The sequence below is a fragment of the Kogia breviceps genome, chromosome 4 (assembly GCF_026419965.1).
Source record: "Kogia breviceps isolate mKogBre1 chromosome 4, mKogBre1 haplotype 1, whole genome shotgun sequence".
Classification (NCBI taxonomy): Eukaryota; Metazoa; Chordata; class Mammalia; order Artiodactyla; family Physeteridae; genus Kogia; species Kogia breviceps.
Genome location: NC_081313.1, coordinates 158313687 through 158341214, shown reverse-complemented (window position 1 = coordinate 158341214; position 27528 = coordinate 158313687). Strand labels below are relative to the sequence as shown.

General features: G+C 37.5%; 1 protein-coding gene across 2 annotated transcripts in view; it reads right to left on the bottom strand.

Moving 5' to 3' along the window:
• The window catches only part of GABRG2 (gamma-aminobutyric acid type A receptor subunit gamma2), a 125000-nt gene that overhangs the window by 86226 nt on the left and 11246 nt on the right, over window positions 1-27528 (bottom strand). For both annotated transcript variants that reach the window (XM_059059801.2, XM_059059806.2), the window contains exons 2-3: window positions 3970-4121; window positions 2198-2265 (exon numbers count right to left, since the gene is read on the bottom strand). In XM_059059801.2, the coding sequence (XP_058915784.1) occupies window positions 2198-2265; window positions 3970-4121 (220 nt within the window). The remainder of the gene's footprint in view (window positions 1-2197; window positions 2266-3969; window positions 4122-27528) is intronic.

Below are 27528 nucleotides of genomic sequence, written 5' to 3'. Positions count from 1 at the left end.
TTTATCACATATGTTCTCATTGCCCAAACAAAGCAAAGCTACTTTGGCTTTGAATAGTCCAAAAGAAAGCAGAAGCTTGGCTAAGGAGACTCACCCATCTTTTGTAGACAATACATTATGAAAAAAATAGACCCTGAGTGAATTCTGGCAAAAGATCATAGCCCTGATATGGTTGTTTGCAGTAGGTATTTATGGAGCAGTTTCTCATGTTATTTTGGGCCAGCTAATAATTCTTTGTCATGGGGGCTGTCTTGTGTATTTTAGGATGTTTACTACCATTCCTAGTGTCTACCTACTAGGTGCCAGTAGCACCAAAAACAAACCCCACCCCCAAGTTGTGACAGCTAATAATATCTCCAGACATTGCCAATTGTCTCTTGAGGAGATCAATTATTCAGGTTCAAAAACCACTGCTACAGAGTAAAAGAAAGTCCAGAGCAGTTCTCAAAACAGTTCTAAACCAGAGCTCTGGAAGCTAAGCTGCCTCACCTCACAATGAAGTGAGGATCCTAGAGAATCTATCTTGTTAGGTAGTATGAAGATAGAAAAGGGGAATACACTATACACAAAAAGCACTTTGTGCCCTGTCTGGCAGATAGCAAACACCCAAAATAAGGTAACTATTTTTAGTTTTTACTATTACAGTTGTTGTCTTTTTATAAACAAGAGGAAATGCACCAAAAGACAATCTTTACTACTGTACTAATCTCTATCACAGAACATATTTAAAAAGTGTTATGATGACAAGTGACTCTGTAATAATTATACCTTCATGTACATATATATTGCTAAAGTGGCAACATTAATCAAAGAAAAGAAAGTGTGATGTGAATTAGACCTGGAGTCATAACACCCAAGATCTAATTTGCCTGTCATATTTAGATATTATTTAGCATGATTTTCTAATTCTATTTTAATCATGTCTGTAAATGAGAAAATTAAAGAACAAACCCTTGGTGTTCTTAGAACCCGACCCCCAGTGTTCTTAGAACATGAGAGTTGGGGGACAGGAGTCATTCACATTTCCTACTCGAATCCCCTCAACCTACCACCATGTATGATGAAAAATACAAAATAATCAGGATGAGACTATAATCTTCTTCCTTTGCCTCCTTTGCATTGTTCTGGATTATATCCTTGTACTCCTGCCCCTGTATCTCACTGTAATTCACTACATTGTCACTAGGGTAAGTCATACCACTTTGTTTACAAGTTAATTGCATATTTGCAGTCCACAAGTAATGAGAGGGGAACTTCTTTTATGAAATTCTTTATCAACTAATAAGTGATGTGCAAATAGGTAGAGTAACTCAATAATTTCTGATCCACATTTTGGCAAACACACACACACAAACAAAAGGTTTAAAATTCTTTAAACCAGCATTTCATAAACTGTGATCCTGGGGCAGTAGTTCTGGGCACTAGTATTCCTGAAACTGTAAGTTCTGTGTTTAAATAAACTACATATATAGCTGATTCTTCTTAGATATTTACAACTTGCATCAGAATTTTAGTTGTAAAGAAGTAACATGTTAGCATTTGTTTAATAGTTAAACAAGGAAACTTACTTGCATGGAGTATGCAGGTGGTGGTATACTTTTTTTAATCAGCCCAGTTGAAAGCAATTAATGTTTTTCATCTCTGACTCAGCAGAGCATCCTTATTGCTTGCTTGGCAAACACTATTTTAAAGTTACAGTATCACTAATGTTATGTTATGTTATGTTATGTTCTACTCTTTTCTATATAGGCTCCAATCTAATTTCTTATTTCAAATTTGGATAGAAAGCTTTATAAAAGAACAAAATTACATTTATTGTTAAATCTAATGCACTGTTTCCTCTGAGAAACAATTCTGATTTGAAGCAAACTATGACCTCTTCACACCTTGAATATTCTAAAAAGTAGTAGAGCACTATATTTTATTTTGTAGTAAGCAGGACCTACCAAATTAGCAGAGAGTGTTGAATTTTAAGATTATAGCATTTACCCAAGGTAATTTTATACATATGATCACATTTAATTTTTGTAACAAATCATTAAAAATAATTAGCTTTATATTACAGGGGAGAAAAAAGGATCTGAAAGATTTTCTCTCCCTTCCAAATTTTTCTTGTTGGTCTAGCCCTTGCTATTTCCATGTTACCACATTTCCTCTCTAATATGTTAATAAAATAGACAAACAATTAGAAACTTACCATATTGATAGCATTCACTGGACCAATGCTATTCACATACATGTCTGTGTGAATTAATGTTGGTTTCACTGTAAAGAGAACCATAGAAATATGTGCATATGGAGGAGCGTAATATTTTAATGCTTAGTCCTTGTTATGCTATAGAGATTTATTTTGCTACATTAGAAGTGATTTATTCACAGCTAACTTGTTGCTAGTGACTAATTTGCTACATTTAGCTATTTATTTTCAAAGAAGTATCTTAAGCACATAATCACAATAACTAAGCATAGCAGAGTCTTAAAACTCATTATCTTTTTAAGATTATATAAAAATGAATAAATAAGAAAACACTGCTCAGATTTTCTTCATCCATCTCTCAGATATCCTGAATTTTATTATTTTTCCTTTAAGTTCTAGAATTGATTTGGGCATTCTAACTATTCCAACTTGACTGGGCCCATATAGAAAAAAATAGCTACTTAGTGATTTAGAAAGTAATATGCATTAGAAACATGAAGGAGACATAAAAAACAAGTATTATGAATTGTTTTTGAAACATTCCTCCCTGTTGATTCCTTTTATGACCACTTTATCCTCATTCACCTCTAGCCAATACAAAATCAATCTTCCTCAATGATTTAATGAATTCTGTGACTCAACAAATAATATGAGGAAACCATATGGAAACCCAATACACACCTATTTGTCAAAGAGGACTGATATTAAAAATCATGTAGTATTACATCCATGACCTAATGAATGTGCTCCATTTTCATTTAACATTTAATGAATGAGGATTCTTAATACCATTCATTCTGGCCTTCAATTCAACAAGTACATTTCTCGCATCTTTATCCATTTTCCTTGAAGTGCCATGCTGTAATTCTCTGTGATGGATTGGATCCTTCACTCCTCCCTGAATCTGTACCCTTGCCTTCACATCAGTGAGGCTACTTCTCTGCCTCTGAACTTTGAGCCTGACCATTTGACTTGCATTGGCTAATAATATGTGGACGAAAGCATTAAGCCTTATGAGCTTCTATTTTCTCTCTTGTTCTTTGCTATTGTCATGAGAAGGATACTCCTAGCTAGTCTGCTGGTCCCAGGAGTGGAATGAGAGTACAGCTTTCTGAAATGAGCAGCTCCAACCTGGCTGAACTTAGATTAGACCACCCCAAGCAAAGTGCTAAATAAATGCTTATTACTGTATACCACTGAAATTTTGTGGTTGTCTGTTACACAGCTATAGACATACACAGTATGTCCTTTCTTTTTTTAAAATTAGTTTTTATTGGAGTATAGTCGATTTACAATGTTGTGTTAGTTTCAGGTGTACAGCAAAGTGAATCAGCTATACATATACATATATCCAATCGTTTTTAGACTCTATTCCCATGTAGTTCATTACAGATTACTGAGTAGAGTTCCCTATGCTATACAGTAGGTTCTTATTAGTTATCTATTTTATATATAGTAGTGTGTGCTTGTTTGTTTTTGATGTTTCTTCAGAAAGAAGTTGTCACTTTTGTTCCATAGTCTTTGTCTGAGATGTCTAGGAAAATTTAAATTTCTATCTCTCAAGCTAACTTGAAAATCATCTTTCTTCATTTTGAACTTATCAGTGCGCTGTCTATCCCCAGACCTGAATGCTGTTTATACATTTTTTATTTTTACAGGATTTAGTAAAAGTATCATTTATATCCTTCTGGTTATTGAAATGGGCTGCTGCTTTCTCCTAATGTGGTAGACTTGTTTTTATCTAACCCACATCACAAAAGGTTTTAACATACCTCCTATATCAGGTCGAAGTTTATTATCATATCCTTCCAGGAGGTTGTTTAAGATGACAGTGACATCACCCTCCGGAACCTTTGGAGTCAAGACCCATGTTTTGTTAGAAGCATAATCTTCATAGTCATCATCAGATTTTTGGCTAGTGAGGCTAAGAAAACAAAATATTGGTCAAGAAACATACAGACTCCATCCAAGTTGACTTTTACTCACAGACCACTGGTAGGAAAGGAGAAATGAAACAGGATGACAGGACTGCGTTACACTGGATTACAGTGAAGATTCTCAGCTGAGGGTTAGTCTAGCTAATTAAACTTCACAGATGTAGATTAAAATCTATTAAAGTATACTCTTCAGTTTTCCAGAATGCTCTGTCCTCCCATCTCTAAGTATACCATGTTTTACCAGTTACTTTTGCCTTTTCCATAGTTGATGTTCTTCCTGTCCACCTGCCCAATTTCACAAAGGGCTTATAAAAAAAACCAACAACAACACAACTATTTTTGTGAAAGCAATGCTTAAATGATCATAATGTAGTCTAGGAGTTCAGGCATAATGTCTACTTCTTCCTCCTTTGAGAAGTTAACTTGCTCCAACCTATTAATGAAAGTAAGAGACTGATAATTAGATTCACTCCCACAAACTGCCAGACAAGTCTCTCCCCCCTCAATTGAATTACTAAGGAGAGGCTCAGTCTTGCTGCCTTTCCTTCCTCCAGGGTGTGTGTTATGCGTATTTTTTTTTCCCTCACTTGCACTGAAAGCAAGGGCGGTTCATTTATCTTTGATGGTTAAGAACCTGGTACTATGAAGAAAGATGTAGCTGTAGACTTTAAACCACTCTTTATTACAGCAAAAGCTCCTGAGCTAGAAACTCATACTAATGGTTAATGTACTACACTCACAGAAGTGAAATTACCTATTTTGAATAATCAAAAAGAGACATAATATTCTATGATTCAGTTTTCTAGGCCAAAACCTGTCAGAAAAGCCACAATTGGACCAGAAACTAAGGCTGATTTTTGAAGGATATTGGAATTCCTATAGTTTGCCTCTCCCCTGCCCCAAACTCCATCCTCCTCCCCTCCACACACAAAATGATTATATTTGCCAGACAGGGGCAATGTAAAACCTTGCAAAAGCTGCCATTTTAATTTTTTATCTATATTCAGTAACTTCTGGTTACTTTTGTTGCTTATGGTGAAATTAAAAAATACAAAATAAAGTTTCTCATCCCAGTGTTCTCATCTTCAGTGTATTTTCTTAAATATATGGTAAGAAAGAATCTTGTCAGAAATCAAATCACTGCCACATTACCCCGAATATGTACACTATTCTCAAACCATACATGACACTCAATTATACTCATTTGTCAAGATAGATAAATATATACATATATAACATATGTATATGTACAGATAAATAGATAGATGACTACATATGGTAGGCGAAAGCTGATTATGTGATTAATCTGGTTTGAGAATGAGGATGGGAGATGAAATTTTAAAAGTAATCACCTGGCATGAATCAACTTAGTAAGTAAGTAATCTTTTGATTCCTTTAAAGCTTTATGAATAGGAAACATAAAAACTGAGTCACACATTTGCATAAAACCTGACATAGCCAGTCTTATATCTTGCACTTCAGTTAACATAAGAACTTTAAACAAAATTTGAATTTCATAGAGCACCCTTAGAGGGTATGTATGAGGGGCTGGACAAAGCTTCAGCCAGCTCTCAGAGAGAATTACTTCAATGCAGGCAGAGAGCAGTTGTCTGCTAGGAAAATTCCTCTTAAGCCTCAATTCATTATTTCTCCAGAGCACTGATGAACTCTGTAATAGAGTTCTAATCCTATGACCTAAATCTTACTACTTCTTCCTCTTTTGAGAAGTTAACTTGCTCCAACCTATTAATGAAAGGAAGAGACTGATAATTAGATTCACGCCCACAAACTGCCAGACTGGCATGAATCAACTTAGTAAGCAAGTAATCAATTCATCATTTCTCTAGAGCTGATGAACTCTGTGTAATAGAGTTCTAATCCTATGACCTAAATCTTACTAGTTTAAGAAGAAATTAAAAGTTATCTGACAAAGAAATTTTCAAATCCCCTTGATAACTCATTGAGAAAAGAATGTAGTTGGCCCACTGGATGTTGAATGTCATCATTATGAAATTTTATCACTGTTGAATTTGTTCAGGCAAAAGTGCCTCTTCAAAAAAATCCAACTTCTTCCTTCCTTTCTCTCCATCTCTGTCCTTCCCCTTCCCCTTTCCCTCTTTCCCTCTCTGATAAAAGCATCCTATTAAAGTTTCTTCAAGGAAAGAGAATATATATTAAATAGTTTGGTATGCTTGTTCATAGCACTTCCTCATACTAAAAAATAAATAATCCAAGTATGATGGTGCCATGTTACCATTATTACTATTTTCTGGCAGACCAGGAGGGAAAATACATTAAATGAAAAGAAAAGGGATACTTCTGGGACTTCCCTGTTGGTGCAGTGAATAAGACTCCATGCTCCCAATGCAGGGGACCCGGGTTTGATCCCTGGTCAGGGAACTAGATCCCACATGCTTGCTGCAACTAAGAGTTCACATGTCACAAATAAGGAGCCCTCATGCCACAACTAAGGTGCTAGCAAGCTGCAACTAAGGAACCCTAGAGCCGCAACTAAGGAGCCCACCTGCCACAACTAAGGAGCCCACAAGCCTGCCTGCTGCAACTAAGACCCCACACAACCAAATAAATATTTTTTGAAAAAAAGAAAAAAAGCATATTTCTTAAAAGGAATACTACTTTCTAGAATTGCACCAGTAATTCTCTTAGAGTCATCATCTATTGGATGCCATAACAATAATCAAATAGATTATTTCACAAAAAAGTGTCAGTGACAGATTTGGCCATACTTCAGGATGCCCACTTAGCCATAAAGAGGTAAAATAGAGTAGAGAGATTAAAAGCATATACTCAGGAGTTAGAAAGTACCAGGTTAGACTTCTGGCTTCATATCTTGCCTGCCACTTACTATTTTATGACCTTGGGCAAATTATTTAACCGTGTTAATCTTCACAAAGTTCTCATCTTTAAAATAGAGTTAATACTCGTATTCATATCACATTTTTGTGCAAGGTTAAGATAATACTTACTAAGTGCTTAGCACAGTACCTGACACATAGCCCTGAAAGTAGATTTATAACAAGCATTCCAATCTTTTAACTAAAACCTGAATCTACAGATACTGCTTCCAGGCTTTGATCTAGAATGGACTGAGAAGAACTAAAAACAGATGTTACCCAGGAAGAAAAATTATGAACCCCTACATTATAAATAAATGAAGTTTTTATTCTCTAGAGTGTTCCCAGCTGAGGTCTAAATTAATGGGGCTGATGAATAATCTGAGGGTGTTTCCAGATTTGTTAAAAAAAAAAAAAAAAAAAAAGAAAGAAAGAACCTCTCTCATTCAAAATTGGCTGTTTCTTCAGAATTCTCTGGAGTCAAGACCTCCTCGCTTATAGGTGGGCTCTCTAGGGATAATGAAGATGACCATTAGATAAGGCATTCTGTGGAACTGTGAACTCCATGAGAAATCCTGGGCAGAAATAGATTGATAATGATGCAAGAAAACTGACTTAACAGTTGAGTGGGCTGAGAGCAAACATAAACTTGAACTTCTAGCTAAAGGCACCTATCTAAATGTAATGGCCAGGCTCCCTGACTTCAGACTATACTACAAAGCTACAGTAATCAAGACAGAATGGTACTGGCACAGAAACAGAAATATAGATCAATGGACCAGGATAGAAAGCCCAGAGATAAACCCACGCACATATGGTCACCTTATTTTTGATAAAGGAGGCAAGAATATACAATGGAGAAAAGACAGCCTCTTCAATAAGTGGTGCTGGGAAAACTGGACAGCTACATGTAAAAAACTATAATTAGAAATGAAATGAGAACACTCTTTACCACTATACACAAAAATAAACTCAAAATGGATTAAAGACCTAAATGTAAGACTGCGTACTATAAAACTCTTAGGGGAAAATACAGGCAGAACACTCTTTGACATAAATCGCAGCAATATCTTTTTCAATCTGTCTCCTAGAGTAAGGGAAATAAAAACAAAAATAAACAAATGGGACCTAATCAAACTGAAAAGCTTTTGCACAGCAAAGGAAACCATAACCATAAACAAAATGAAAGACAACCCACAGAATGGGAGAAAATATTTGCAAACAATGCAACTGACAAGGGATTAATCTCCAAAATTTACAAACAGCTCATGTGGCTCAGTATCAAAAAAAGTCAACCACCCAATCAAAATATCGGCAGAAGACCTAAATAGACATTTCTACAAAGAAGACATACAGATGGCCAAGAGGCACATGAAAAGATGTTCAACATCACTAATTATTAGAGAGACACAAATCAAAACTACAATGAGATATATCACCTCACACCTGTCAGAATGGCCATCATCAAAAAGTCTACAAACAATAAATGCTGGAGAGGGTGCGAAGAAAAGGGAACCATCTTCCACTGTTGGTGGGAATGTAAATTGATACAGCCACTATGGAGAACAGTATGGAGGTTCCTTAAAAAACTAAAAATAGAACTACCATACGACCCAGCAATCCCACTACTGGGCATATACCCTGAGAAAACCATAATTCAAAAAGAGTCATGTACCACAATGTTCATTGCAGCTCTATTTACAATAGCCAGGACATGGAAGCAACCTAATTGTCCATCAACAGATGAATGGATAAAGATGTGGCACATATATAATATGGAATATTACTCAGCTAGAGAACGAAACAAGATTGAGTTATTTGTAGTGAGGTGGATGGACCCAGAGTCTGTCATACAGAGTGAAGTAAGTCAGAAAGAGAAAAACAAATACCATATGCTAACACATATATATAGAATTAAAAAAAAAAAAAAAAAAAAGGTTCTGAAGAACCTAGGGACAGGACAGGAATAAAGACACAGACGTAGAGAATGGACTTGAGGACATGGGGAGGGGAAGGGTAAGCTGGGACGAAGTGAGAGAGTGGCATGGACTTATATATACTACCAAATGGAAAATAGATAGCTAGTGGGAAGCAGCCGCATAGCACAGCGAGACCTGCTCCGTGCTGTGTGACCACCTCGAGAGGTGGGATAGGGAGGGTGGGAGGGAGATGCAAGAGGGAGGAGATATGGGGATATATGCATATGTGTAGCTGATTCACTTTGTTATAAAGCAGAAACTAACACACCATTATAAAGCAATTATACTCCAATAAAGATGTTAAAAAAATTAAAAATGAAAATTAAATAAAAATATAATAAATAAATAAATGTAATGGACTTTTGATAAAGGAGCACAATGGTTTACACCTATTTCACTTTCTCACTAGACTTAACAGCTTTGCAGTACAAATAACCTTTCCAATCTTCTCCCATGTACCACTGTTTCAAAGTGAGGCCTCTGAAACTTCCCTCACATCAGCTTATGCTATCACACCCTATTTTTTGATAAATTCATACACTAAGAGTTCAGAGATCATGCTGGAGATTAAGATTATTAACTTTCAAGGATCTGGGAAAGAACCCACCACTATTACAAATTAGTACTACATTATGTTTCCTCTTCAAAGAGCATTCAAATATCAGAAATAAAAGGTTGATATTTTAAAAATAATAATAAAAATAAACAAATGTAATGGCCTTTAGAAGTGATTACCCCTTATTATGCCCTTTATAGACTAAACATAATCTTATAAAGGTAAAGAACTGAAGTTAACATTACTCTTAAATTAACTTACCATAAGGAAAAACATTTTTTTTTTTGTAGTCTGAGTGATAATTTCTGAAAGACAGTGCCAGAAAAGGTTATAAAGTTTTCATCTTTGAAAGTTTTAAAAACATTGTTAGAAAGCCATCCAGCCAAGAGCCTTGGAGCAGCAGCATAAGAATCTCCTGGGAAATTTCTAGAAATGTAGAACCCTGGGCCCCACCTGGACTCCTGAATCAGAATCTTTATTTTAACAAGATCTTCAAGTGGTTCATACGCATATTAAAATTTGAGAATCTCAGTCATAAAGTGTTTAAACCAGGGGTGCATACTCTTGTGTGTGTGTGTGTGTGTGTATGTGTTTATGTGTATGTTTGTGTGTGTTTGTGTGTGTTTGTGTTGGGGTGGGATCTTTAAAAAAAACCAGATTCCCAGTTTCCTACTTTACTTCTTCTGACTCTGAATCTCTCTGTTGTAAATTAGATTGTTAATTTTAATTTTCATCTTTACATTTTTATGCATTTGAATTTATGCATGATTACAAACATGTAATGAGTTCATGTTTATAATCAGAAACAAAAATCAATTTTATTTAAGAACAAAGAAGCTTTTAAAAACAAACAAATACTGAATAGATGTTCAGTGAGAGGTTGCTCGCAATTAGAAGATTTTACTTGAATTTTGGTACATATTTTGGATATTTGTCACTGTGAAGATTAATCATGCAGTTTATGCAATTTTCAATTTTAATCCAGGTATTTCATATTTTTACAGATTCAATAAGCTATGAGTTTTGTAGGAGGAAAAATCTAGTCATTGTACTCTCCTAGGGTAGTATAACAGCAAACATTTGGGTGAGAAACAAAAACATTTGTCTTTTCATTTGGGTATCTTCAAATCCATTGGTGTTTGGTATCATAAACGCAGAATATATATTTTTCTTTCTCTGCCTACAATCTTTTCTTCTCTCCAACTCCTAAACCAATATTGGGCATGGCTTAGTCCTTCTAAGTTTTCAATTTTCAACACAAGAATCACCTTCTGAATAGGAGTAGAGGTCATTCCTGTTCTATCTACCTTTGTCACCCACCTGACCCTTTATATGTTCTAGCCAGTCCTTTGACTGATTCATAGCATTTGTTACAATGTATGTTTACTGACTTGCTTATTGTCTGTTTCCATTACTAAACTAAAAATTCCATGAGTGCATGGAATTTACAATTAAAATTTGTGAAAAGAATCTTTTTTTTTTTGCTAACTAGTTTCCTAAGATAAATAATATTACCAACAACGGCTATTGTTAAATATTTACCATGTTCAACGGATAACTTTAAGGACTTCACATACATTCTCCCACTTAATCTTTAAAACATTGATATTCCTACAATTATTTCCACTTTGCAAATGAAGAAAAATGATGATATTTACCAATACTCATTTTAGCTTGCCAAAACCAAAATGTTGAACCATTATGCTGCTAGGCTTTGAAAAAAGAATTGGGACCAAAGAATCTGTGACCGTACATTCATCAAAAAAATAAGATCATCTAAAACAAATGGCTGCTCGAGCTCATTTTCCCTTAGGACAATAAATTAGTTTATGCCTGAGTTCAATAAAAGTAAAGCACCTTCAGCACAAAGTTAATAACGTTCAAATTTCATAAACTTGCCATTGCAGATACCAATGATTTGATCTCCCCACACTGGGGAATAGAAGTAGAGCTTGTAATTTAACTTAACGGATGTGATCAGCTGCCTCACTTAAACTCTTTCATGACTTGGAAAGCAATGCACACTGTAAGGGTAAGGCATAAGCTAGTTCATTTCAAAGAATGTCTTCCAGGCACAGCAAAAGGTGGACTTTGGTATAAAGTGTAGGAACAGCTATGCGAGGTGAGTATATATCCTCGGAGGGCACAGGGGACTTACACTCTGATCATGGGAGGAGGAGACTTCCTCGGTACTGTCCTGGAGGACCAGGGATTCCTGAGAAACACTGTGGCTTAGTGAGTAGGAGCATTGGGGCCAAGTTACTCTTTCATACACAGCCTTTAGTGGCCTATGGGATTCTATCTCTCCTAGTAAGGACATGTAAGAACCTGTGCAGCACTTGTTGGGAAGGGTGCTCTATGCACAGGTGAGTATGTGAGTGTGTATATGCACAGAGGGTAGAGGGCAGGGGGGGTAAATTCTAACTATCGATTCTGTGTGAATTATTCTGCCTACAATGATCCCCTTAGCTCATACCCCATTCAATTTTTTGACAATTAGGTCAACAGCTGTTGGTAAGTGTGTTTATTTGACTGAGTCAATTATCAGATTATGTATTCCTATGTATGAAATGCTAACAGTTTATTAGCAATCGCCAATGACCCATATCAAATAAATTTCTCTGGGGGTTTATTAGCTAAGATGAATTTTTTTTGCAAGTATCAAAACATTCAAACTAAATTGGGAGGGATATATAACTTTAAAGCTTAATGTAGGATAAGCCTCATGGTGCTTTGATTCAGCTTCTCAACTATGTATTTAAAAACTCAGACTCTTTCTGTCTCACCCTTCTGTCCTCCATGCTATCACCCTGAACCCAAAGATGGCTTAACTGTACAGTCACAAGATGCTAGCAACAACTCCTTACCTCTATGCTTCCTTGTTTATATCCACGAAAACAGAGATAAACTCTTCCAGTTTACTTTTCTAGAAGTCCCCAGATGGTCTCATTTTGTGAATCACTGTCCTGAATACATATGAATTCATACATATGAAGCCATATCTATAGCTAGAGGGTGGGACTATATTCATTATTTTAGTATAATTATATATTCTACCACTAGTATCAAAGATGAAATCAACATCCCCAAAAGCATGTGGACTTCACAGAGAGCAAATGAAAACTGGGATATTTAAGATAAGGAGGGAAAATGTGGAGAAGAGAACCACAGCAGTCACTAGGAACAGAGGGTATAAATAGGAAAAAAAACATATCACGTCACGTTCTAGGCAAATCATTGAAGTCTATTTTCCTACAGTTAGTGCCCTCACTGCATTTGCTGTTGCTGTTGTTGTGTATTTGTTTTAACTCACTCATAAATAAAAGTGGGAGAATGTGGAGCGGCTAGCATTCAAACACTGCTGGAAGGAAAACATTTTGGCATTATATTCTAATGATGAACACCTGTGTATCCTATTAACTAGCAAGTGCATCCCTAGATTTATTCCGAAAAGAAATGCATGCACACATCTACCCCAAGACATGTACAAGAATGTTCACAGTTGCATTATTGGTAATACAAATCTATATAACCTAAATCAATAGTAGAATGAATAAATAAATTATGGCACATTTACATAATGAAATACTATACAACAATACAAATTAGTGAACTACCACTACATGCAGCAAAATAAATCTGAAAAATAAGCATTTGAGCAAAAGATGCAACACATACACCCAAGACACACACTCATACATACGCTGTGCTTCTGTTTGTATAAAATTTAGTATCAGGTAAAATTCAACTATGGAGGTCAAAGTCAGAACAGTGATTACTCTGAGGGAGAAGAAATTAGATAGAAATCAGGAGGGAGTTGAGGATGTCTTCTGGGGTGTTGGCAATATTTATTTTCAGAAATGGTGGGTGGTAACATGAGTTTTTATTTCAATTAATGATGATGCACTGGTCCATATTTATGTACTTTATATACATTTTATATTATGTTATTTCACAATAACAACAAAGAGTGTTTAAAATTTTGGTTTAGACTTGAATGTTAAAAGCAAAATAATAGGCAAGAAATATCTATCTTCAACAGTGTTGTTTCCCAAAACTTTGCAAGTGTCTGGCGCTTGACAAAACACCAATGAATACTTTTTCAAAATACTGAATGAATCAGTGAGAGAATAGATTATTTTTAAAGGTTCAATGTTTGTGAAAATTAACTTGGTAAAACTCACTCTTTACAAATGTGCATATGTCACAGTTATAGGTAATATTAAAATGAACTGCCTATATAAACTGCCATCCAGCGATTGTCATCACTCTCTTCATTAAATGCTATCGATTCCTTGCATGTGAAAACTCAAACAACATATATTGAAAATAGTGACATTTAGGGAGGTTAAAAAGGAAACAAGGCCAAGGTTAACCCAAGAAAGCAATTCTAAAGTCATGTGAATTGTCTATGGCTGTCAGAATAAAAATAAGTGTTGATGCTAAATTGTGGTAAGAAAGACATATCAATGGATACAGGAATTCTTATGTCATAAATAATAATACATTTTGGTAATGACAACAATGATTGTTAAACTGACACATTCTTAATTTATTCCTTTACTTATAAAGCACTTTTATGTGATAATTTACAAAATGATAAAAAATAATAATCTCAGAGAGCGGCCAAGATGGCAGAGTAGAAATACCCTGGGCTCACCTCCTCTCACAAGCACACCAAAATCATAACTATCTGCAGAACAACCATCGATGAAAAAGACTGAAACCTACCAGAAAAGACCTTCTCCAACTAAAGACATAAAGAAGGAACCACAATGAGACAGGTCGGGGGGAGGACTCGCAATATAATCAAATCATATACCCCCCAGTTGGGCGACCCACGAAGTGGAGAATAATTATATTGCAGAGGTTCTTCCACAGAAGTGAGAGTTCTGAGCCCCACGTCAGGCTCCCCAGCCCAGGGGTCTGGTAGCTGGAAGATGAGCCCCTGGAGCATTGCCTTTGAAAGCCAGCAGGGCTTTGCAGGAGCCCCACAGGACTGCAGGAAACAAGAGACTTTACTCTTAAAGGTGCACACAAAACCCGATGCACACTGGGACCCAGGACAAAAGCAGTAATTTGAGAGCACTGTGGGCCAGACCTAACCTGCTGGTCTAGGAAAGTCTCCTGGGGGGAGGGGGGGTGCTATGGCTCACCCTGGGGACATAGACACTGACATCAGATGTACTGGGGAACACAGCAGATGCCATAGCTCATTGGCACCAAGACCTGGCCCTACCCAAGAGCCTATAAGTGTCAGTGCTGTAACGCCTCAGGCCAAACAACTAACTGGGTGGGAACACAGGCCCACCAGTGGCAGACAGGCTACCTAAAGACTAAAGAGCCCACATCCACCTCTAGACATGCCCCTAGACATGGGCACAGGTCACTAGAGGGCCAAGACCCAGCTCTACCCACCAGTGGGCAGGCACTGGCACCTCCTGCCAGGAAGCCTGCACAAGCCTCTAGATCAACCTTACCTGCCAGGGGCAGACACCAGAAGAAAGAAAATTATGATCCTACAAATCAGTTCAGACCCTACCCTGGGACCAGCTGGGCGCTGGCTCTGCCCACTAGCAGGCCAATGCAACCTTCAGGACACCCCAGCAGTCATACCCAACTGTGTCAGAAACCGCACCCACTACCAAAGATCTGAAATGAGCTCTGGGACCCCTGGGCCTTGCAGCCAGATTCCAGGAACCAGCTCTGCCTGCCAGTAAGTCCAGCACTAACCCCAGGACTTGGCTTCACCTGCCAGTGGGTAGGCAATGGCCCCAGAATCTTTGGCACCGTGACTCTGCCCACCAGTGAGCCAGCACTAGCCCTGTGGCCCCCTAGGGCTCTTCAATCAGCCACCACGTGACCAGGCCCCACTAAACAGCAGCCAGCAGCATCCACACAAGGCAGGGTATGGCAACCTACCAGACTAGGGACCAACCAAGCCTACAAGACTACCCACAGAGTCAGCCTGCCACAACAGAAGGACCCAAGCAGCCCTCTTAGGGGGAACCACCAGAGCATATAGCTTGGGTGCTGAGAGGAGAGTGTACTGCTAGGACTCATAGGACTCCTCCTACAGAGGGCCACTTCTCCAAGGCCAAGAAACATAACTAATCTACCATAGACATAAAAATACAAATAGCAGGCTTCCCTGGTGGCACAGTGGTTGAGGGTCTGCCTGCCGATGCAGGGGACACGGGTTTGTGTCCCGGTCTGGGAAGATCCCACATGCCGCAGAGCGGCTGGGCCCATGAGCCATGGCCGCTGAGCCTGCACGTCCGGAGCCTGTGCTCTGCAACGGGAGAGGCCACAACAGTGAGAGATCCATGTACCGCAAAAAAAAAAAAAAAAAAAAAAAAGAAGAAAAAATACAAATAGCAACTTAGACAAAATAAGACATCAGAGGAACATATTCCAGATGAAGGAACAAGACAAAACCCCAGAAGAAGAAGTGAAGTGGCGATAGGCAATCTACCTGAGAAAGTGTTCAGAGTAATGATCTAAAGATGATCAAAGACAGGTTCAAAAAATTACACACATTCAAGTTACCAATGCTCAATCTGTCTAAAAACCAAATACCCCTTCAAACAGATACAGTCCACCTTATTCTATTTAAATATTTTTCTGTTTTATTTTATAGAAATTATTTTGCTGAATTCACAAATATATAGAATTTGATTTAAGAAGAACTTTTTGCCCTGGTGTGTTTTGGTTTTTTGGTTACTATTTTGTCTTTTTTTTTTTCTTTTAAGGACTACATATTAAAGTTAATTTTGTACACAGCACGCCTAGACACTGAATTCAGGAGTTCAGTCACATTGAGTTTTTGTGCAGAGAGATTTGACCTTTGGCCCTTTACTAAAGATTTAGAGAAAAACAGGATTGTTAACACTGTAAAAGTTTCCTAACATAATCAATTTGTACTTTTTGGATGTTTACTGTTGTGGCCTCTCCCGTTGTGGAGCACAGGCTCCTGACGCGCAGGCTCAGCGGCCATGGCTCACGGACCCAGCCGCTTCGCGGCACGTAGGATCTTCACGGACCGGGGCACGAACCCGTATCCCCTGCATCGGCAGGCGGACTCTCAACCACTGCGCCATCAGGGAAGCCCTGTATGGTTTTTATATACATGTATATTTAATGAGCACAAGCTTGGTTGTATTTTTTTACAATTCAGTTAATAGGAAAATGTTGTGTTAAAAAGGCTATAGTTGGAATTGAACAAGGCAGAAACGAAACTGAGAACTGTGTTATTTTGTGATTAAAAGGAGCAGGTATCTAAAGAAAAAAAAAAGATGATCAAAGAACTCAGGAAGAGAATGGATGCTTAGAGTGGGAAGTTAGAAGTTTTTAACAAAGAGAAAATATGCAGAACAAACAGAGATGAAGACTACAATAACTGAGATGAAAAATACACTAGAAGGCAAAATAATATTCTCAATTTTTTGCTTGGGTACACTGCCACAGATAGGAAGTGGCAGGGGTGGGATAGGGAGGGTGGGAGGGAGGGAGACGCAAGAGGGAAGAGATACGGGAACATGTGTATATGTATAACTGATTCACTTTGTTGTAAAGCAGAAACTAACACACCATTGTAAAGCAATTATACTCCAGTAAAGATGTTTAAAAAAAAAAAGGAAGTGGCAAAGCGTACATGGCTTCAAAATCTGAATTATCCTGGGGAAACTGAGATAACTTATCTTGCACACTGTACACCAAAGTAGAATTTTTAGAAGGCAGTTACCTGAATTGGGGCCCCAAGTATGTGGGTCTCATTCAGTAATTTTTTTTTTCTATAAGGTAACAGAACTTAGATACTGTACTTGCATTGTTGTTGAACTATTACAACATGGTGACAAACTAGCCAACACAGCTTTTGGGGCTGCTCTCTCTCACTCTAGAAACACAAATGAAGTTTGCATATCTTGCTATTTTAAAATTTATTTATTTATTTATTTATGGCTGTGTTGGGTCTTCAGTGCTGAGTGCTGGCTTTCTCTAGTTGCAGCGAGCGGGGCTACACTTTGTTGCAATGTGCAAGCCCCTCATTATGGTGGCTTCTTTCGTTGCACAGCATGGGCTCTAGGTGCGCGGGCTTCAGTAGTTGTGGCACATGGGCTCAGTGGTTCTGGCTCGTGGGCTCTAGAGCACAGGCTCAGTAGCCATGGTGTATGGGCTCAGTTGCTCTGCGGCACGTGGGATCTTCCCGGACCAGGGCTCAAACCTGTGTCTCCTGCATTGGCAGGTAGATTCTTAACCACTAAGCCACCAGGGAAGCCCTCTTGGTACTTTCTGACTATTGACATCCAAGACCAATTTTAACCACCGAAGATATGCAAAACATAAAGCTACTGTCAGAGAAGAATATAATTATTTACCATCAAGAAACAGTCCAAAAAGGAAATACTTTGAATTTCTTCATTTATATGATTACTATCATTCACTAAGAATGTACACTGTCCAGCACACACTGAATGTCTGATGCTGGATACAGACCAGTTGTTCTTACCCTGGCTGCACATTAAAATTACCTAGAGGGTTTTAAAAAAAATAACAGTGCTGAAGGCTTACCTCTTAAGTTACTAATTTAATTAGACTAGGATTAGACCAAGACATTGATATTCAGCTAATTCTAAGGTGTAGCCAGGATGAAGAGCTACTGCAAGAGAGCATGACACAGTTGCTTGAACTTTCTTTTCTGAATAAATAGCACATTGGTAACTGCTCTCAAGCGAGTCATATAAATGTCACTAACTATAGTGTTTCAAGGTATACTGGAAATTCAAATTAGCATCATTTGCAATTAAAAGCCTATGTCCTATTAAGATAACTTCATAACAGTGTTTCCCAAAGTCTGGGACACCTGATGCTAGTACCCAAGACAATTTTAAGTGTCACATATGCATAGCATTAAAAGACACTGAAATCCATAATTAGAAAGTTTTTCTCTTTTAAATTTTCTTTCCGCTCATCCAATCATATTAAAGACAAAGCCTTAGTTACAACCATGTTCTCCAATTCACTAACCTACTTTCTAAAGAAGAGCAACAACAAGCTTAGCACCTCTGGTAGATAATAATGTATAACTGAAACTTGATAACATTGTTCTGGCTTCACTGCATTTACTTTGCAGTTTTCTTCTGTTATGAAAAATGAAACTGATTTTCTGGGTTTAATTACTTTTAAGTTTATTAAATAAAATAATTAGATTTAAAAGACATTGGTTGGGACTTCTCTGGCAGTTCAGTGGTGAAGGCTCTGTGCTTCCACTGCAGGGGGCATGGGTTCGATCCCTGGCTGGGGAACTAAGAACCCACACATGCTGCATGGCACGGCCAAAAAAATTAATTTAAAAAAAAGACATAGGTTTATGAGAAATATTAAGTAAAAAAATAACCAAGTGTCACTTAGATGTGGCAAAAGTCATGAAGGTGGTTGAACCTGGGGAACAATGCCTTGTGAATTTGGATTCCTCAGTCCTTCAGTTAATCAGCCTGTATTTGAGACTCTTTTGTCCAAGTACAGTTGCAGATGGAAAGATGTGCAAAGTACAATGCTGATATCAAAACACCTCTCATCTATTTGGAGAGACAAACACCTGAATAGCTAGAAAAAATGCAACACTTATTAACAGTGCAAGGCAATAAGAAAAACATTGTCACATGGTAGAACGTGACTAATCTCTGTTTGCCAGCACCTCCAACTTGATATGAATGAAGGTTATTTCTATCAGCATGCCTCTGTAATCAGTTCCAAATCTCCACTTCTATGGTAAGAATAATATTTTTCTCTAGAGCATAAAACGTTTTGGGGAAATGATAAAACTTTTCATTCCTCTTAGAGCAAAATAGAAGGTAGTATATATAAACATGCAAAATTGTCCACTTATTTACAAGGGAGCAACAGGTGGGTAGGAGAACGAATGTGTATTTTCTCATAGTCCGTGAACAAGATGCCAAACTGTTCCAAATTTAGTATAAAGGTCATTGAGAGCCAGTTTATAAAAATGAAGCCTGATTATACTGCATGCAATATCAACATATATTCAGATGTATATTCAAGTGTATTAAACTCAAATGAACTTTAGATGTATTGGAAATTCATATCACTATAGTCTGTTCTATTCTGTCATAGCAAGAAATGAAATATTCTGATTTTGTTAATATACAGATGTTTGAAACTATGGAACAAATTTGTTCAGGTGGCTGACTGAATTTTCATTTTCATGTAGGAATTTTATCAATATGTGTACATCTGAGTGACCATGATTCTGGGAATGTTTCTTTCTCTACATTTTTTCTTTTCTTTTCCCTTGTTTCTTTTCTAGAAGATCGTGCTGTAGTCTTTAAGTTCAAGTCATACAAATTTGAAATCTGTTCGTGTGGTGTGGCCACTTTTAGAAGACGATTCTTAAGTTTTCATTATGTGGCTCTTCCTGGATAAAACATTTTCTGAAAATCAATGTGTTATCAATCACTTGAAAAAGTAAATCAAGTGTTATGTTTCAGTTTTGTTGCTCTCATTTTTCTTCCTCCTCATTCCCTCTACCTTCATTATATCAAGAGTCCATGTTTCTCTCTACATAAATTTACATAACTAAGAATTATGAATACTCCAGATCATAGAAGTTGTATATTTATTCACTAATTTGTGATTATTCGCAGATATCTCCTATGAGCTAAACACCATTCTCAGCACTTGGAATTATTACTTTTTTTCCTATGAAAATATGGTAGATGTTTTTTAAAAAGTTCTGTGCTGGCAGTGAGCATAAGTAAGTATTCTATGGATGTATTTTAGAAAGTCCAAAATTACTTTTGTTCTTAGAATTCTGGAACAATGTAAAAAACAAAATCCCAATGGATTTGAAATCATCTTAACTTCAAAGTTTAAGGGTGTTTTAAATCAGCATGCTGGTTTCATAAAAAAACTAAAAGTTTGTATAATAGAAAAAAGGTCAGTTTGTGTTATTTATATTTTTGCAAATTTAGATCCCTGTCACACGATAGGTTAAATGCTTTAAATGGTAAAGAATTCATATTACAAAGAAAATACTTAAGGGAATAACAACTTACTGTCTTTTCTCAGTAGTATATTTTTACCTTTTTCAAGAGACTGCAAACCTATTGCACAAATTTAAAAAGGAGCTCCCACAGAATCCATGCTTCTCCCTGCATCTTCCCTATCATTATTCTTTCCACTCTTTCCAATATCCTCAGGTACATGATCACAAGTAATATCAAAGAAGATCTCATAACCATTAAGAAACTTCTGATTAATTCAATCAAGAGTGTACTCTCAAGTCAAATAAAGGAAATCACCATTTTGTCTGGAAAACCTCATGTGATCATATTTATGTAAGCATTTCTGAAAACAAATTAACTAGATAATTATAAAAGCCATTATTCCAGGACATAAGTTTTCAATTCTCCCATGCAAATCAGAGTGAGATTGTTCAGTAATGTTAGATTCATGCTTAATCTTATACAAAATTGCCAAATTGTTCCCCGTTTTTTATTCCCACTAATAATGTGTGAGAGTTCCAGTTGGTCCACATACTTACCAACCCTTGGTCTTGTCAGTACTGTTTTTGTTTTACCAATTCTGATAGGTGTGTAGTTTTATCACATTATGGTTTTAATTTGCATTTACCTAAAGACTGGTAATGGTGAACTTCTTTTCATGTGCTTTTGCACACCACAGTAACTTAGATGTATCTCAAAGGCACTATGCTGAGTGAACTATACAATTCTACATATGTGACATTCCTTATTTTTTAATGTTATTTTTTAAAATTTATTTATTTGTTTGTTTATTTACTGGCTGCATCGGGTCTTCGTTGCTACGCGGGTTTTCTCTAGTTGCGGCAAGTGGGGGCTACTCTTCATTGCCGTGCGTGGGCTTCTCGTTGCAGTGGCTTCTCTTGTTGTGGAGCATGGGCTCTAGGCACGCAGGCTCAGTAGCTGTGGCTCATGGGCTCAGTAGTTGTGGCTGAAGGGCTCTAGAGCACAGGCTCAGCAGCTGTGGCACACGGGCTTAGTTACTCCGTGGCATGTGGGATCTTCCAGGACCAGGGCTCGAATCCCTGTCCCCTTCATTGGCAGGCAGATTCTTAACCACTGCGCCACCAGGGAAGTCCCATATATGACATTGAAAAGAAAAACTACAGTGATGAATAACAGAGCAGTTGTGGCCAGGAGTTAAGAGTGGGGGATGGGTGTGGCTACAAAGGGGTAGTAGGAAGGAGCTTTGGGGGTAGCAGATAGAATTGTTCCATATCCTGATTCGAGATACTGAATTACAAGAATTTACATGTGTGTTAAAATTCATACAACTGTCCACCAATAAAGGCCAGGTTTGCTCTATGTTAACTTAAAAATAAAACAAAAACAAAACTATTATGCTGTAAACTAAATCACTGAATTTTTCACAATGTTCTTTGACATGAGACTTTTGTAAAATTTCCTGATACTAAAGTATGAGGTAATTGAGTCTAACAATTTTAAAATCTCCTTGGGAGAAGGAAATTTTTATTAATAAAATGGTAGTGTTTTTTTGTTTTGTTTTGTTTTTAATTTGGTACACAGATCTTTGTATCTCTTTCAGGCTCTTAGAAGGAGTATTACATTCTGTGGTTCTATTTTATGCAGGTTAAGTTCAATAATATATTTTATGGTTAGGAAATAAGTGTACATTTGTTAATGCTCCCTATGAGAATCTCTTAAAATTTAAAAATCATTCAGGAAAATAACTGCTTCCCCCAAAAAACATATTAGTTAATTTGGAATTAAGAAACTATCTTTGCCATTTTTTACATGCAAACTATTTATCTTTATAAAAATATATGTTTAAACACAAGTTTATATATAGTACAATCATTTCATAGTGCCATAATTTTATGGCATTCATAGTAATACCAAAAAAAAAATGACTATGTTTCAAATAACTGATGTAATAGCAGAATCAATCATTTTGATCCTGCTAAGATTTTGTAGCAAGATGTAGGTCAACACTATATCTAACTCTAAAGAAGCTATAAGTCAACAGTTTAGTTAATTGCCCAGCAACTGAAAACTGGTAGGTAAATCGCAACCCTCACCATTCCCCAAATCATAGAGGCACACTTCTTCCTTAAGAATAAAACTGATGGGGGCTTCCCTGGTGGCGCAGTGGCTGAGAGTCCGCCTGCCGATGCAGGGGACACGGGTTCGTGCCCCGGTCCGGGAAGATCCCACATGCCGCGGAGCAGCTGGGCCCGTGAGCCATGGCCGCTGAGCCTGCGCGTCCGGAGCCTGTGCTCCGCAACGGGAGAGGCCATAGCAGTGAGAGGCCCGCGTACCGCAAAAAAAAAAAAAAAAAAAAAAAAAAAAGAATAAAACGGATGGTATTATTATATGAAGTATTTCCCAGAATTCTAAATATTCACTATGGCCTCAAAGTTGTATCATAGGAAGCAGCTTTCTGACTCCCAGATCCTATATCCTGACTTTTTCATCCATGATCACTGTCCTCCAGCCATGTGGGCTATTTTTAGTTCCTAAACCACACCAAGTTTTTTCTCCATTCAGGGCCCTTGCAATCAGCTGTTACCTATAATGAGAGAGGTCTTCTCTTCAATCTTTTCATGGCTGAATTTTTTTAATACTCTTATAGTCTCAACTTCTTATCCGTTACTCAGAGTGGCCTTTCCTGAGTATTCTATCTAAAACAACTTTTTATTTTCTTCATCATAGCACACCTTTTAGTTATTCAACATTTACCACAATTTGAAATTTGTTTGTTTACTATCTGCCTGTCCCTAGACTGCAATGTCTAAGAGGATTAAGAAGATGTCTGTATTTCTTCCCATTTTATCTCCAGTCCCTAGTACAGTGTCAAACAAGCATTAGGAATGCAATACCTATTTCTTTATGGCAGAAAGGCAGAAGGCCTTCATAGGAAATTTGTCTTCCTTCATAGGAAGGAGGAAATTTGTCTACTTTGCATTTATTTTCATTCTGCATTTAACATAGTGCTTGAAAGCTCAACAAGAGTCAAATGATATCCCATGTTAGCCAGTTTCAAGGGGAAAATGGACAGAATCACATGGATATGTGGATTTAAAAAATGGTTGAGTGTAAAATGTCTATCTGGTTACACAAATTTACTTAGATCAGAGGCAATAAGAGAAACAAATCAATATATATGTAGGATATTGTCTATAAGAAGATTTATAAAACTATGGTTTAATATATGATATATTATATATAATGTAGCGCTATGTTTTTAAAAGCATGTCTTTATTCTAAAATATACATTCCACAAGTGCAAGGACTGTGTTTGCCTTGTTCAATGCTATAGCTTCTGCATGTTGCATAGTGCCAGAACACAGTCACTGAGGTTTAAACAAAATGTGATTCACCAGATAGCAATTCAGAAGGACACTATTCAGGTCACCTGAGTCAGAGTGTATAACCCCTATCTTGAAACTTCTGCTTTATGTACATCTTGATTTTCCTGAAATATTTCATTGATACTTAAACATCTATTAAGAATGTACTTGGGAGATTACTTATAGTCTGAAGTCAAGGAGAAGGGGGGGCATAGAAGGGTGATTAATTGGAAGGGCAAAAGAAAACCTCCAAGTGTGATGGAAACCAATATATATTGGAAACTAATATATGTATGTATATATACATATGGGTGGTGGTGATACACGGTGTACACATTTGAAAAAGATTTTATCTAACTCTACACTTAAACTCTCAACAGGTTATTGAATCTAAATTACATCCTTATTTAGGAAAAAAAAAATTTAACATCTTTATTGGAGTATAATTGCTTTACAATGGTGTGTTAGTTTCTGCTTTACAACAAAGTGAATCAGTTATACATATACACATGTTCCCATATCTCTTCCCTCTTGCGTCTTCCTCCCTCCCTATCCCACCCCTCTAGGTGGTCACAAACCACCTAGCTGATCTCCCTGTGCTATGCGGCTGCTTCCCACTAGCTATCCACCCTACATTTGGTAGTGTGTATATGTCCCTGCCACTCTCTCACTTCGTCACAGCTTACCCTTTCCCCTCCCCAAAACAAATACCGTATGCTAACACATATATAAGGAATCTAAGAAAAAAAAAATGTCATGAAGAGACTAGGGGTAGGACGGGAATAAAACACAGACCTACTAGAGCATGGACTATAGGAAAATATTTGTTAGGAAAAAAGTCTCTGCTATGTGATGAATGAATCAGAAGGTAGCAAAACTGGCAACAGAAAGGTACTTTAGGTGGCTGATGCAGTAACCTAGGTGACAGAGGAGGTTGAATTTCACTCTATTATCAGATCCATAAGGCACACAGAAAAATGAAGACTCAGTTATGACCTTGAATAGAAAAATATCAGTTCTCTCTTTTTTGCATATAGTTAAAGAAGCTGTCTTCAGGAAGAAGTCCCACGTGTCAGCACATATTTTATTGTTATTGGGACCTAATCCACATGTGTTAGGAATTTTATCAAGTTTTTAATATTGATCTAAAATGGATGAACAATATAGTAATTCCAGAAACTTATGGACTTTTATCCAATTTTCTCATCTTATACAAATTAAGACAGGGGATTAGAAAATTACTGAATTTTTATTAAGAAACCCCTCTCCTGTACTTTCCCCAAATTTAGCATTTAACAGGGGTGGAGAGACTATTTGTGTCTCTAGGAATACCCCCAGGAAATAAATAATGACCCTGTGGTAGTAACAAAAACAAAAACAACACGTAAGAGAAATTTACTATGTGCCATGTACTATGTATTATGTCAATTGCTACTCAAAAGTAGCTTTTGAAGAATTATTATCTTCCTTTTTTTGTTTTTTTTTTGTGGTATGCGGGCCTCTCACTGCTGTGGCCTCTCCCGTTGCGGAGCACAGGCTCCGGACGCGCGGGCTCAGCGGCCATGGCTCACGGGCCCAGCCGCTCCGCGGCATGTGGGATCTTCCCGGACCAGGGCACGAACCCGTGTCCCCTGCATTGGCAGGCGGACTCTCAACCACTGTGCCACCAGGGAAGCCCTATCTTCCTTTTTTTATATGAAGATACTAAGGATGAATGCAGTTAATAAATTTACTGAGGGCCATCAAGTAGTAAATGTCAAGGGTAGAAATATGAATCCTGGTCAAGTGTGGCTCCATAGCTTATACTCTTAAAGACTGCATGATTCTGTAGGATTTGTTTGGTTTTCTTTGTTTTGGTCACCAGCCATATATGCTGGACTTAGGGTGAGGTACTATGGAAAAGATTCTTCTTTTTTCCTTTTTTTAAAATTAATTAATTAATTAATTAATATTTTGGGGGCTGTGTTGGGTCTTCGTTGCTGCACGTGGGCTTTCTCTAGTTGCGGCAAGTGGGGGCTACTCTTCATTGCGGTGTGCAGGCTTCTCATTGTGGTGGCTTGTCTTTGTTGTATAGCACAGGCTCTAGGCACACGTGACGTGCTTCAGTAGTTGCGGCACATGGACTCAGTAGTTGTAGCTCGCAGGCTCTAGAGCGCAGGCTCAGCAGTTGTGGCACATGGGCTTAGTTGCTCTGTGGCATGTGGGATCTTCTCAGACCAGGGCTCAAACCCGTGTCCCCTGCATTGCCAGGCGGATTCTTAACCACTGAGCCACCAGGGAAGTACCTTTTTTCCTTTTTTAAGAGAAGATAAATTTCAGGGAAAAGGAGATGCAGTTTTTATTATTTAATTAAACAGTAATTATTGAACACCTATTAGAAGCAAGACACTTCTCTAAAAGCCTGGAGTATAACAGTGGAAGAAACAGCATTTCTGCTCTCATTAATCCTGGATTCTAGCTGAATAAGACAGAAAATAAAAAGTGAAAATAATAAATCAGTAAGCTACATAATAAAAAATTTTCTACTTAATTACTGAAGACTAAGGAAAGGTAAAACACAGAAGAGAATAAGTGGAATTGTGAGTATAGAGTTGAGGGACGTTTGCAGTATTACACTGAGTAATCCGTGTAGGCACTGAGAAGGCAATATTTGAGCAAAGATTTGAAGAAGGTGAATTAACTAGTGGATATCAGGAAGAAATAAACTGCATGGGGAACGTAATATTAAAAATACTTTCCCCATTGTTAACATAACTGATGTCCCAGAACTGAGAAAAATAAGTGAGAAGTGTTATATTCTCATTTAACACAAATGTGGTAGGCTGCCAAGAAGAGGCAGAACATGCTAGAGAAGGCCAAAAACCAGTCTTGGGTTCTTTTTCCTTCACCCACTTTGGGGCCGTAAAATAGAAGTTTAAGGATTCAGTAAGAGAGCAGTTCTTGTGGAAAAAGTTTATTGGCCTAAGTGTAGAAAGAACTGTGCAGTTTCATATCCCCTCCTCACAGTGATACATGTTCCACCTCTACCTCAAGGCAACCGGAAAACAAAGTTAAGAAACCCACTCATTGATGTCTACCATTTAGGGGAGACTAACAGGGGTAATTGCTATCTCTACCCAAAACAGAAAACTTGCATATCTGCTTCTTAATGCCGTTTGAACACAAGGTAGATAGAGAATTCTTAGCAAAATTTGGCCTGTGGTCTTTATAATTTAAGCAGTCCAAATGACTAATGTAGCCTGTTTTTTTTCCTGAAAAAGTCTAAAGGTGATAGGCTGGTTTGAACACTCCCAATAGTGAATCTGAGTGAGAAAAACATCTTCACTTTCTGAAGCTGACAAGCAATTTTCCTGAGTTTGTTTTTCATTCATTCATTCCTCCTGAGCTAAATGGATGCCAGAAAAACAGTCTACTTGGCAAGAAAATGCTAGTAGAACGTCGGGGTAGATGTATCTTTGGAGTGGAGCTGAGGGCCTGTCATAAAACATCAAGCCCCCATACAGCATGACCCATGTCAGGGAAGAGTGCAATTCTAAAGGTCCCCAGGAGGAGGAAGGAGGCAGAGGGTTAGCTCCATAGAATCCATCCAACCCCCCATGAAAGAATGACTAAACACTTAGGCATTTTTCACCC